The following is a 13,926-nucleotide window of genomic DNA, read 5'->3' as shown; positions in this document are numbered from 1 at the left end:
ACATATCAACCTGATTAGGCTTTTCTGTAGGGTAACTAAAATCCCCCTCTTTTTCAAACAAACCTAAAAGATAGTCTTATTTATGATTTATATCCTATCTACTGCAAAAACAATGAGATATTTAATTTCAGATACTACAAAAAAGTACAAAGAAAACAGAAAAACACCCATGTGCAACCAAACTCTCAAAGAAGATGGACACAGACTACTTAGCACTACAGTAACCCACTGGAGTTCTATAGAACTAGTCAACCGGGAAATTTCCCCAGTGACATTCTAAGGTACGCACTTTTTTTTAAAAATTGAGGTAGAGTTGACACACAATATTACATAAGTTTCAGGTGTACAACACAGTGATTCACAATTTTTCAAGGTTATACTCCATTTATAGTTGTTATAAAATACTGGCTGTATTCCCTGTGCCGTACAATATACCCTTGTAGTTTATTTATTTTATACATAGTGGTTTGCTAAGGTATGCTTTTTTCGTTTCAAGTGAAGTGACATACAATTACTTTGTCAGAATGTGGTCTGGAATTTGGTGCGACCACTCTCAAGCTAGGCTAGTGAAAGATGCTCAAAAAATCCTTGCTAGGTGTTTCTCTCACCTAGGAAGTAGAGTATAATGGGCACTGGTTTAACTTGGAGTACTGTAACGACTAGGTTTCCTTAGAACAAAGTCATTTATGGAAAAAAACAACTACACATCTGTAGTCCAGCCACACTTTGTTAAAATCTACTGAAAACAAGGATACAACTTTTAAGAAGCTTTGGTATGAATCAGCAACTGACAGCTAAAAAAGGAGTCTGAGGACCTCAGAACAATCAAGGACCTTCAACTAGTAGCCAAATTCTTGCTCCCCCAACATTTCTAAGAACTGTGAATAGAATGATGAAATTCTAAATTAACATGCCCAATAGACAGCCAGAATCACAGTAACTCACTGCTGTTTGATATGAAATAAACAAGCCTCTACTTACAAGTAGTGTAAAGATGACTGACGCTGTACTCTAGCAAATTTCTAACAAACTTAAAGGATGAATTTTATATGTTAATTATAGCTCAAAAAACCCACCCCCACTCTTATGGTATTCACAAAGAGCACTTAGTAGAAAACAGATCTTTGGTTTTAAGATTTCACAACTGACTTTATACAAGGGTACCTGTGAACAGTTCTTCTCAGCTTTGAAAGCCCTCTACACCCTGTACCTGGCCCTCTTACCAAGAAGTGCCTTCCATTAGAGTAAACTGGGTACTTGATCCCTTTTTAGACTCCTTGAGAACCAGTTCTCCATCTTGGTGGTACCACTTCAAGTGCCTAGCACAGCATCCTGCCTTCTGTAGGCAGGCAAATGTCTGTTCACTAATTGCTATACATATATCTGAGCAAAACCAGAGATTCACATCTCAAAAAATTTCATTCTAATACTGCTAACTCACCCCAAAAGTTTATCAAATCTTTTCTTCCTTCCTTTCTCTCCAATCAGGAAGACAACGCTATTTTAACACTTTAAGACATTTCCTCCCCAGCAAAAAAAAAACAAGGCTAAAATCTGTTCTCTACAATATTTCCCTAACTTGCTGTGATACGTTTTAATAGTTATCTTTTCATGCAGTACAATTCCAGAAAAGGTGAACAATAAACAAAGGACACACACACACAGAGAAGCAAAAAGCACTGAATAAAACCTGCTCTAAAGAAGGTTTATTCACATGGGAATTCCCTGGCGGTCCAGTGGTTATGACTCTGCTCTTCCACTGCAGGGGGCACGGGTTCCATCCCTGGTCAGGGAACTAAGATCCAACATGCAGTGACATGGCCAAAAAAATAAATAAATAAAAAATAAAGAAAGTTTATTCCCAATCAAAATTTCTAACAGTTTAAACAGCTGCTCAACATGGCACAGCACTAGTGGACGCCCTCACTTGTTCCCTGTATCCTCACACCTGAGCCGTTCCAACATGTAAAATCATGAAACAAGAGCCAAAACCGAATGATCTCTAATAATCAGTAAGTCAAGGTAGGAAAAGAAATAGTACTCCAGGAACAATACTTTCTCTAATCTCCTCAGCCCACTTATCCCATTCACTATCCCATCTGAAAAATCCTTTCTATTAGAATCGTTATTGCAGGCATTTCAGTCACATAGGAGAAGAAAAACAGGTGTCAAGTGAAGAACCATATCTATCATCTATGTAAACTTAACTATCAGTCAGCTGGTGTTCTTTAACATAAAGTGTAAGAGTCCTTCAGGACAAAACAACCATTACTTTGACTCTGGATCTTCTCTACTCTGGTGGCCCTGAGGAGGTCACCTTTGGGAAAATTCAGTGATTAACAAGGATCCACCAACTGGGGACGGTAGCACAACTTTGTGAATATACTAAAAAACCACCGAACTTTTAAAAGGTGAATTTTATGGTATGTGAATCATAACAATCATTAAAAAAAAAAAAGTCCCTCCTCCACAAGGCATTCAGCAAAAACCAAACACTACAAAACAGAACATTTCTCTTTAAAATTCAATATAATTCGTTATATTTGGGAGATAAGCCCCCTCTAAGGGCTCACCGGGGACTGCTACTTTTATTCTACACCCATTTTACAACCGCAGAGTTTTGAGAGGCATTGAGGGTGGGATGACAGTAAGAACTCTACGAACTCTACACCATTACTTTAGAAGCTCTGGCAGTGTCTAAAAGTCCAGATTCTATGGCCTGAATGTTTTGTGTTCCTCCCAAAATTCGTATGTTGAAATACTAATGCCCAAAGTGATGGTATTAGGTGGGGCCTTAGGGGGGCCTTAGGGAGGCCTTAGGTCATGAGGGAAGAGCCCTCATGAATGGGATTAGTGCCTTTCTAAAAGAGGCCCCAGAGAGCTCCTTTGCCTCTTCAGCCCTGTGAGGACACAGAAAGAAGTCAGTCAGCATTCTGTTATCCAGAAGAGGAAAGAGGGCCCTCACCCATCCAGGCTGGCACCCTGATCTCAGACTTCCAGGCTTCAGAACTGTGAGCAATAGATTTCTGTTGCTGACAAGCTACCAAGTCTACAGTATTTTGTTATAGCAGCCCGAACAGACCAAGACACCAAGTAACCCTGATTAACACTGCTGAACCTGTTTCTCATTTCACACTAAAAAAAGACAGAGCAAGACTGAACTTGGTGCAAATTGGAACTGAAAATAAGTACATTCGATCACAGAAAATGTTTGTTCTAGCACACACAACCCTTGTCTACATTTTCATTCATTTCAGGGACTCTAAACGACCATCACTTAGCCATTTTACTTGCATCTGTAGAGAACTGCACTTAAGTGAGTTATACTTAATTACACTTACATGAGTTCTACTTAATCATTTCTCTGGAAACCTATATTAAAAATTTTCAAAGAGATCCAAGGTCAACACTGCATCCCAAGCTCTGACTCGAGATAGCCGGATACAAGCAGTAACCAGCAGCCTGCCAGTGAAAGTGAACGACTCTGTGCCAAGGCATCTTCCTCTACCTGCTGCTCAAAGCACCACTGAAATTATTTCAAAAAAAAGAAAGAAAAGAGAAAGGAAGACAGAAAAAGAGAAAACTAGCCTTCTTTCCAGAGAATGACAGATATTCATCCTAGACACACACATTTTAAAAGTCGTTCATTCATTCTAGCGCTCTACCTCTAGACTCCTTCAAGAGCTCCCCGGTATCTCGTTGAAAAACACACCCACCACCAATTTCAGCTATGGGTTAACGACAGAAGAAAACATGCTAGCCCTACAGTCCATTTCCTCAGTATAAAAAACTTGCAAACTTTATGGTTTCCCCTTTGTAAATTTCAACCTAAGTGCTATTTCCAATTTTTTCCCTGCTTCTTCCAAGCATAGTTCTCTGCTCTGATGCTGGTAATTTATGGACCTGAATGAGCTGGAACATGTAATCCAACGGTGCCACATTAACTCTGGACCTCAATTTAGAAAATCCATTCTTTTCCAAACAGACATCCTACAGAGGATGGGTTGTTGTTGTTGCTGTTGTTGTTTTAACATTAACTGGCATTTTGCAGAAGCAGCTGATAGAGTCAGTAACACCAAGATACGTTTCTGATTAAAAAAAGAAAAAACTGACCACAACGTAGGGACCATAAGGTAGGGAAAACCACTTTCCTATACATTCTTACATCTCCAATTTCTAGCAGTGTCACAGAGCAAAGGATTAAAACTGCAAATTGGCAAATACCAGGAAGAGAAAAGACAGTCCTTCTACGTAAGAGGCAATGCCTACTCACTCAAGAATGACCAACATTCCAGACCACTGCTCTAAGGAAGATGTCCCTTGATGACTGGCAATTCCAGAGTTAGGAGGGAGGGCCAAAAAATAAAATGACTGGATAAAAGCAAACTTCATGACAAGGTTTGGGGAAAGAGGCACTTTTAGGAGTTAGTAAGCGAACTAGTTTACGTGGCCCAAAGGACTTGGTCTAAGCAAAGCTAAGCTTCCTTATTCAAAGGGCAAACTTCAACGGCTTCACACAAGTAAAAGAAATACCAATCAATAAAACAAGCAAATCCGAACTGTGTGCTCAGACACACTTCCCAAAAACATTTCCCCAAACTCGCTTTTTGCCTCTTGAGAGAAAACTGTAGCCAAAGTCTCTGAAGAAACTAAACTCCTAGAGCACTTTTACAATGTCTGCTTATCCAAGAAATGCTAGAATATAGAACTTTAAAGAGAAATCAAGTTCACTCATTTGACATTCCTGAAAAATCAGTACCTGAAAGCATGCCATCACTTAAGCAGCCCCTAAATACACAGAGTTTTGAAGACTGAACTTAACTTGAAACCACAGAAAGCCTGTCTACTCGCTATGGTCAAAACGGCACGTGACACCTAAGAAGTTATAACAAATGCTTAGGTGTCTGAACAGACAAATTCCTGACACAGGAGCACAGAGAGTGAGTTATACCAAGTAACCTAAATAAGGCAAACGATTTTAACGCAATAAAAATTCTAAACGTGTCACTAACTAAGGAGAAGAGTCCAAATCCCACTTAAAAAAAGGGCACACAAATCAGCGTAGTCTCCTACACACTTTAATGTTAAGTGAGGAGCTCTAACTTTGGGACACTGTGAACTTCACAAGCTTACAAAATGCTAAGGGTGAAAAAGATCTATAGATAGCCAACAGTTTCTGCCCCATCGCAAGACTGCAATGCATCCTGGGATTCCTTCAGGACGGTTCAGTGCCGTAGATACGTTAAATGTAATTACAGTTTCAGTAATAGAAATTGCAGCGAGACGCTCTCTCGCCTAGGCCCAAGGTGAAGGGAAAACTCGACCAGCCGTCCTCCCCAACTCCTCATCTCTCTCAACGCCCATCCGGCCGCCTCCTCCTGGTTCCATCTGTCCTCGCTTCTAGGCCTCGTGGCACTGACCCGCGGCCGTCCCCCTCTCCGTCCCATACTGTTCCCACTTCCAGCGGGGAACTGCGGCCCCGGGGGGGAGGGGCGGACACCAGGCCCCTCCGGTGTGCCCGGCACCCTGCTCCCGCCCCGCCCGGCCCTCCGCCGCGGTCAGCCCACGCAGTTCGCCTCCCCGGCCCGGGGCCGCCCCACCCAGGACAGGGGGCGCCGCTGCCAGCGCCCCACGTGCCGCCCGGCCCCACGGCCACGCGTCCCCGGCCCGGCGAGGCGCGCCCTCAACCCCATCCCGGGACCCATCCCAGGTGAGCTCCGGCCCCCAGGCCGGCTGCTCCCGCCCTCGCAGCCCGGCTACCTCCCGCGTCCCGGGGCTGCCCCGCGTCCCGGCCCTTTACCCGAAGGGCCTCCCGCGCCGCTGCCGGCTCCGTGGTTGTTGGCGGCGGCGCCAGCTGGGGGTGCCGGCGACTGGGCCGGGCCCCGCAGGAAGGACGGCACGAACTCGGCGGCGTGGACGTTGGGCACGAAGGGCTTGGCGTTGACGTTGAGTTGCCGGCTGAAGGCCGCGCTGAGGTGCTCACGCTGGGCCTCGGCCGCCGCCGCCAAGGGACCGCCGGCGCCGCCGCACGGGCCCGGCCCGGGGGCTTCCATGTCTGCCTGGTCCCAGCAGTCCGGTGCTGAGTCGCTGCTGCTGCTGCTCCCGCCGCCGCCACCGCCACCACCGCCGCCACCACTGCCAGGATCCATGATCGGGGGGGCCGTGTGTGTGGTAAAGAGAGGGCGGGAAATGGAGGCGGGGGCTATGGGCCGGGGAGGAGCAGGCCGCGCTGACCCAGGGAAGCGGCGAGGCAGAAAGCCCGGGGGCTAGCGGCACAATCCCCGGCGTCGTCGCAGCAGCAGCTCCAGTCCCGACTCCGCACTCGCGACGACGACGGCAGCAGCGGCTCAGCCCTCCTCGTGTGTGCGAGCGGATCTCCTCCCACCCAGCCCCAACCACCTCCGACCGCCTCAGCGCCAACCCCACGCCCGGAGCAGGTTGATCCCTCGCCGCTACCCGTACCTTCGCCTCGGTAGTTCTCGGCCCCGGTCAACCCCGTTTCCGCCTATGAAGCGCGGTAGAAGGCGGAACTACGAGTTCCGGCAGCGCCCGCGCGACCCCGCTGCGGTTTTCCCGGGGGCCGACGGGAGTCGGAGTTCGGGGCCGGGAGCAACCGGAAGCGGCGCCGGCTCCCGGCATGCAGCGCGAGGAGGCGGAGGTCTGGTCGACGCTCGGCGGCCCCACCTGTCACCGGGTGGGGGCAGGGGTGGGAGCGAGCCCTGGTGCGATTCGGCGCGGGGCGGCTGACCGTGAGTCTCTCAGCTCGCGGGGGTGGCCCGCTCCGTCCTGTTCTACACAGGACGCGGGAAAACGAGCAGCAGTTCTAAGGTGGAGAAAAAAGCTTTCAACTCTTGAAAATTCCTTCTTTCTCTTTTCACCAGCCCTCTGCGTTCCCTGCCTTACAGTCTCCGTACAGTGTTCTCTTTCTTTCCACCTTCCTCCTCCCCGCCCCCAGCCAGAATTTGCCCTACATTTCAAAGGCGACGCAGGGCGTCCTTCATTTCTGTATTCATTTGGTGGAAGAGACAATAAAACCGTGACCCATTACCACTAAAACTGCAAAGTGGCTCATAAAGCGCTCCGGCCCAGGTTCTACCCCGGCAGAGGGGATTATTAACTGGAAACTTACAATGACTCACTGTCTGTATGACTAGTCATTTAAAGCCTTCACTCAAACTTTTCCGTCCCTTTCTCCTCCCGGGCAAGGGCTTTGCAAACTAAACAGAAGTTTGCCATATTCCATGATGTAGCCAGCTGGACCCAACTGACAGGGTTATTTTTGTGCGTCCAGCGTCGTTATACACCTTCAGGTGAAGTGGTTTTCTTTTGAATGGTCGGATTTGCTCAGGTTTTCCCGAAGTACTTGATTGACTGCATCTCACGCTGCCAGGTTGCGCTTCCGTAAACATGGGAAAAGAAAAAAAGCAAAAGATAAATACGTAGACCCAACTGCTCGAAGTAGGAAAGTGCCTGTTAAGTTTTCTTTTAATTCACCCTTGTGGAGCCCAAGTCAGAGAAAAACATATTGTTGATATTTTTCTGCAAGAAGAGTGCAACTAACCTGTTAGCTAGAAATAACAGAGTACAGGGGGGAACACAGAAGGAATGTTTCTTAACAACCTTATGTTAAGGTCCAAAATCTAGATCTAGATATTAATTTTAATTTTAAATATCTATTTTAAAGGTAAAAGAGGACTCAGCCTAATGAGACAAATCAAAAACAAAGCTGTCAGTTACCTTTGAAAACCAGGCCTAAGTGGTTTGAAATTGTGTTTAATATTAAATTAGCAAATTTGATGGATGCTTTGTTTCTTTAACACATAACACTTGGGAAATTGAGCCCTATAAATGTAAAGAAACCAGTGACCTCAATTATCACAAGGCTGGCTTTAAGTTTCTCAACAGGCCTGTGGTTCATGCTCCCTGAAATCTTCCGGACATTGATATTTTTCTCCTCCCCACAACAGAGGATTTATTCCTCTGATTAATACAAAAATCTGCTTACAGCCTATTAATATAGTTCTCTGAAGACCCCACTGGATCTTTCTTATGTGACCTGCTTTAAAGTTGGTATTAAGTGATTGCCCTCAGGTTTACAGAGAATTTACCAATGATTGATATAAAAATCAGACCTTCTTTCATATATAGGAGACCTGCCTTGCTATTGACTCAGAGTCACAAGAAGAAGAAAACACAATGTGTCCGAAATAAAGTGCTTAAAGTGACTTGTGACTCAAGATTTGCTCTCCCCAACCTACTCCTAAGAAAGTGTCAACACAAGCAACTGACTCAGATGGTGAATCACACTGTCCTTCTTCAACCCTTGTCATCAGATACCATACTTCAAGAGGAATCACCCAGAGGGCACTGGGTGATCACTCTGATAGGTTAGTTCTTCACATCTAATTAAATTAGCAGAATTTCTTTTGGTGCTTTTTTTTGTTTTGTTTTTGTCGTACGCGGGCCTCTCACCGCCGCGGCCCCTCCTGTCGCGGAGCACAGGCTCCGGACGCGCAGGCTCACGGGCCCAGCCGCTCCGCGGCACATGGGACCCTCCCGGACCGGGGCACGAACCCGCATCCCCTGCATCGTCAGGCGGACTCCCAACCATTGCGCCACCAGGGAGGCCCGGTGCTTTTTGTAGGGACAAAGAAACTGCTAAGACTGCAGCTTAGAAAAGTTGATGTCATTAACTGTCCCTGAATAGGATAATTATTCAGGAAAGAATCCACTCTGTTTGTTTTCAAAAGCCTTGACCTGCCAGAGGCACTGTTCCAAGCAGGAAAGGGAGAAGCTCTTTTTTTTTTTTTTCCCCACGTTTTTCTTTATTTTTTTTAAATTGAAGTATAGTTGATTTACAATGTCTTGATAATCACTGTTGTGTTAAGACTGAGCAACTTGAGGTCAGAATCTTTTATTCATCTTCTTTATATTTGTAATGCCCAGTATAATGCCTGGCCTAAAAAACATTCTTAATAAATGTTGAATGCAGGAATCAGTAGGGAGTCTGGGACGATACTGCCCTTTTACACTCATCTGGGGCTGTTGAGACACAGGATTGTCAACTTTAAGAGACAGTTTTCCAAGGACGTCCTGCTATTCCCTGTGATACACACACAAGGTTAGCTTGACAACAGCTTAACTTTGCAAAGCTATGCTTGTTCAAGTCTGAGCCATTTTACCACAGATATTCCCATCTTCCAATGCAAATCCCCCCTGCTGTCATTCCTAGTCTCTCTCTCCCTCTCCCTCTCCCCCCACCTCTCTCATTCTCTGTGGTCTTCCAAGCCCCCGCTTAGTTATTCTGCCTTTAAATCAGGGTCACAGCATTTGCACCTTTAATCAAATACACAGTAGTTTGTTTTGTTTTTTTAACCTAAGAGTTTATCTTTTATACTTCTGAACATGAGACTGATATGAAAAGTCAAAGCTGTCCCGGGCTTTTAGTGAGTGAAAATGTGTGCACACAAATGGACACTGATGTAGCAGTCCCACTCCGAGATGTTTTCTACAGAAATATGAACACAAGTGTGAAAAGCTGGTAATGGTTCCCATTCCCATGGGAACATGCTCCCCATCTCCTCTCCCCAGTGCCCCTGAAAACCACCAATCTCCTTTCTATCTCTAGGATTTACCTAATCTGGTCATTTCATATAAGTGGAATCATACAATATATAACCTTTTGTATCTGGCTTCTTTCACTTAGCAAAATGTTTTCAAAATGTTGTAGTATGTATCAGTACTTCACTCCTTTTTATGGTGGAGAAATATTCCCTTGTATGGATGTACCACTTCTTGTTTATCCACGAATTCGTTGATGAGTAAATTGCTTTTATAACTTAAAGACATTAAAGGGAGTTCCCTGGTGGTCTAATGGTTAGGATTCAGTACTTTCAGCTTTTACTGCTGTGGCCCGGGTTCAACCCTGGTTGGGGAATTGAGATCCTGCAGGCTGTGCAGTGCAACCAAACAGGTAAAGTCCCAGTAAGGTGTAGAATCTACTTAATTGTATTGTGACAATGTCGATTTCCTTGTTTTGATAGTGTACTATAGTTATGTAAGATGTTACCATTGGGGAAAGCTGGGTAGTGGGGACATAGGACTTCTTGTAATATTTTTACAAATTCTTACGAGCCTCTAATTACCTCAGAATAAAAAGTTAAAAGGTTGAAAACTCTCATACTAACAAAAAGCCATGTTTTCTGAACTCTTCGAGCCCACTTGTAATTATACAGACGTTAGCCTCAGTTCCCAAGTCTTTACCAAAAGAATGATTTTTTTTCTGCCTTTCTTAATTAAGTTTGTTTGGGCCAGGGGTAGCATTGGGGGAGGGGGATTTTTTTTCACCTTTGAGGATTTTATAAATATAGAATATACAAAGACCCACAAACACTCACATAGCTACATACAATTGCAGGATTGTCAATTTTTTTTAACTTTTTATTTTGTGTTGGAGTATAGTTGATTAACAATGTTCTGTTAGTTTCAGGTGTACAGCAGAATGATTCAGTTATACATACACATGTATCTATTCTTTTTCAAATTCTTTTCCCATTTAGGTTGTTACATAATACTGAGCAGAGTTCCCAGTGCTAAAAGTAGGTCGATGTTAGTTATCCATTTTAAATATAGCAGCGTGTGCATGTCAGGATTGTCAATTTTTTTTTAATCCTTCTTCCTTCCTTCCTTCCTTCCTCCCCCCTCCCCCCCGTCCTCCCCCCCCCGTCCCTCCCTCCCTCCCTCCCTCCCTCCCTCCCTCCATCCCTCCCTTCCTCCCTCCCTCCATCCCTCCCTTCTTGCGTTGGGTCTTTGTTGCAGCGCACAGGCTTTTCTCTAATTGCGGTGAGCAGGGGCTACTCTTCATTGCAGTGTGCAGGCTTCTCATTGCCGTGGCTTCTCTTGTTGTGGAGCACGGGCTCAAGGCGTGCGGGCTTCAGTAGCTGTGGCATGCAGATTCCAGTAGTTGTGGCTCGCAGGCTCTAGAGCGCAGGTTCAATAGTTGTGGCACATGGGCTTTGTTGCTCCGCGGCATGTGGAATCTTCCTGGACCAGGGCTCGAACTCGTGTCCCCTGCATTGGCAGGTGGATTCTTAACCACTGCACCACCAGGGAAGTCCAGGATTGTCAGTTTTTAACATTATCTTGATTCATGTTTTAAGATCAGAAATAGAACAATTCCAGTGCACAGGCCACCTCTTTACACCCAACCCTGTCCTATTCTACCCCCTCAAAAAAGGCAACCACTCTTATATATTTAATGTGATCCATCGAATCTATTTAAAGACATATTTATATACATATAACATACAAATCAATGAAAGATACACTATGTTGTTTTAAGATTTACATATAGTATACAAAATCTCTTTCATGTGTATATCTTTTAACTGCTATACAATAACTCCATCTATTTATACATCTTTTTTTTTTTTTTACCCATTTCCCTACTGATAGACTTTTAGGTTATTGCCAGTTTTTTGTTACACTGACAGTACTTGTACAAGTGTCAGGATCCTTGCAGAAGCAAGTTACAGAAATTTCAATTCAAACTAGCTTTAACCATGAGAAATGTATTATCTTACATAACTATAAACCCTAAGATAGGACTGACTTCTTAGTCCATTTGTTTGGGAGCTTAATGACATCACCAGTGACCTACATCTTTCCATCTGTCTGCTCCTCTGGGTGTTGGCTTCATCCTCAGGCTGGTCCCAAGATGGCTGCAGGACTCCAGATGCCACGTCCAGAGAAGCAAGAGAGAGCATATCATCCTGCACCCCTCTTCTAGGAATGAGGAAACTTTTCCCAGAAGCCCTCTATGAGGCATCCCCTCTCATGTCATTGGCCAGAATTTGATCACCTTCCCATTCTTTTTTTTTTTTTTAATAAATTTATTTATTTATTTATTTTTGGCTCCATTGGGTCTTCGTTGCTGCGGGTGGGCTTTCTCTAGTTGCGGCGAGCGGGGGCTACTCTTCGTTGCGGTGTGCAGGCTTCTCAATGCGGTGGCTTCTCTTGTTGCGGAGCACGGGCTCTAGGCACACGGGCTCAGTAGTTGTGGTGTGAGGGCTCAGGAGTTGTGGCGCATGGGCTTAGTTGCTCCGTGGCATGTGGGATCTTCCTGGACCAGGGCTCGAACCCGTGTCCCCTGCATTGGCAGGCAGATTCTTTACCACTGTGCCACCAGGGAAGTCCCCACTTTACCATTCTTGAAAAGAATATATATATATTCTTTTTCAGTTTCTTTTCCCTTATGGGTTATTATAAAATATTGTGTATAGTTCCCAGTGCTATACAGTAGGTCCTTATTGGTGATCTATTTTACATATAGTAGTGTGTATATGTTAACCCTAAACTCCTAATTTTTCCCTCCCTGCCCCGCCAGAGTTTTTGTTCTTGCTAAATATAGCCAACTCTGAATTATTCATAGAAATTTGGAACCAGAGGGGCATGCCAGCCCAGATAGCAATAATGAATAGAAAATACACTGCTTGCTGCTTGATTTCCTCACCCAGCAAACATTTTGTTGAAATTGGCAACAAATACTGTGGTAAATTGACTGGTTCTGCATTTTGGCTAGACTTTCTCATTTTGTGTGGTTTGTTTGTTTTTAACAGCTTATTGAGATTTAATTTGCATGCCATACAATTTGCCTATTTAAAGGGTACAAGTCAGGACTTCTCTGGTGGCACAGTGGTTAAGACTCCATGCTCCCAGTGTAGGGGGCCTGGGTTCGATCCCTGGTGAGGGAACGAGATCCCGCATGCATGCTGCAACTAAGAGTTTGCATGCCACAACTAAGGAGCCAGCAAGCTGCAACTAAGGAGCCCGCGAGCTGCAACTAAGATCCAGCGCAACCAGATAAATAAATAAAATAAATATTTTAAAAAAACAATAAAGGGTACAACTCAGTGGTTTTTAGTATATTCACAGGTGTGACACCATCACCAAATTTCGTGGTATTTGTTTGGTTTTTATTTATTTATTTTTAAATATTTATTTATTTATTTGGCTGCGTCGGGTCTTCATGTGGCGTGCAGGCTTCTTTCTAGTTGTGGCGTGTGGGTTTTCTCTCTCTAGTTGTGGCGTGGGCTGCAGAGCACGTAGGGCCTGTAGTTTGCGGCACATGGGCTCTCTAGTTGAGGTACCACACGAGCTCAATAGTTGTGGCGCACAGGCTTAGTTGCCACACGACATGTGGGATCCTAGTTCCCTGACCAGGGATCGAACCCACGTTGGCAGGCGGATTCTTTACCACTAGACCACCAGGGAAGTCCCTGTTTGTTTTTTAAGTCTAGATTAATGGAAATGCAGTTTGAAATGAAATGACCTAAGAGCTGACATCAAAAGGGGTCTCAATGAGTCACAAATACATAAACAATTCTTCACAAAGAAGATTGCATTGTAAAAGATTTAAAAGGTAAGGGAAAAGGGCTTTCCTGGTGGCACAGTGGTTAAGAATCTGCCTGCCAATAGAGGGGACACGGGTTTGAGCCCTGGTCCAGGAAGATCCCACATGCTGCGGAGCAACTAAGCCTGTGTGCTTAGTTCTTGTCCTGAAATTGGCTTCCTCACCGGCTTCTGTGTGTTAACCACCTTCCCAATGAACTGCTAGGAAAACTCGTTGTTCTGGTTTCCCCAGGAATCAGAGATGCTTCTGTGAGTAAATCTTTTACGTCACTTTGCCCATTCATCTGAAGGAAATGCTTGTATTCAGAGATCTTAGCCAACGTAATCCCAGTGCCCTCCATGGCCAAAATCCAAGAAGTTTAATGATCGCTGACCCCCTGGGGTTCCCTGTAAATGGGTTTGTCCCCCTGAAGCAGAATGAAACTACCAGGACCACCCTAAGAGCTGCCTGTTTCCTCAGCCAGCATGGCCCAACTCTCTCCCTGGGTTAGCAGAGGTTGGGCATTAAAAGGTGTC

At 45.0% G+C, this 13,926-nt stretch overlaps 2 protein-coding genes across 2 annotated transcripts in view; one reads left to right on the top strand and one right to left on the bottom strand.

Annotated features, from left to right (window-relative positions):
- Positions 1–6,414, bottom strand: part of GSPT1 (G1 to S phase transition 1) — a 30,340-nt gene extending 23,926 nt beyond the window's left edge. Inside the window, exon 1 of the mRNA XM_081257846.1 lies at positions 5,801–6,414. Coding sequence (XP_081113972.1) covers positions 5,801–6,149 — 349 coding nt within the window. The 5' untranslated portion in view covers positions 6,150–6,414. The remainder of the gene's footprint in view (positions 1–5,800) is intronic.
- A 202-nt stretch (positions 6,415–6,616) lies between these two features.
- LOC308629689 (uncharacterized protein) lies at positions 6,617–12,135 on the top strand. Its single transcript, XM_081257847.1, has 3 exons — positions 6,617–6,828; positions 8,149–8,387; positions 11,705–12,135. Exons 1-3 carry the CDS (start codon positions 6,638–6,640, stop codon positions 11,854–11,856), a joined length of 582 nt encoding a protein of 193 aa, XP_081113973.1. The 5' UTR covers positions 6,617–6,637; the 3' UTR covers positions 11,857–12,135.
- Positions 12,136–13,926: the final 1,791 nt, after the last annotated feature.

Source organism: Mesoplodon bidens, assembly GCF_964165515.1.
Source record: "Mesoplodon bidens genome assembly, chromosome: 15".
Lineage (NCBI taxonomy): Eukaryota > Metazoa > Chordata > Mammalia > Artiodactyla > Ziphiidae > Mesoplodon > Mesoplodon bidens.
The sequence above is the reverse complement of the archived record's forward strand: the minus strand, read 5'-3'. Positions and strand labels throughout refer to the sequence as shown.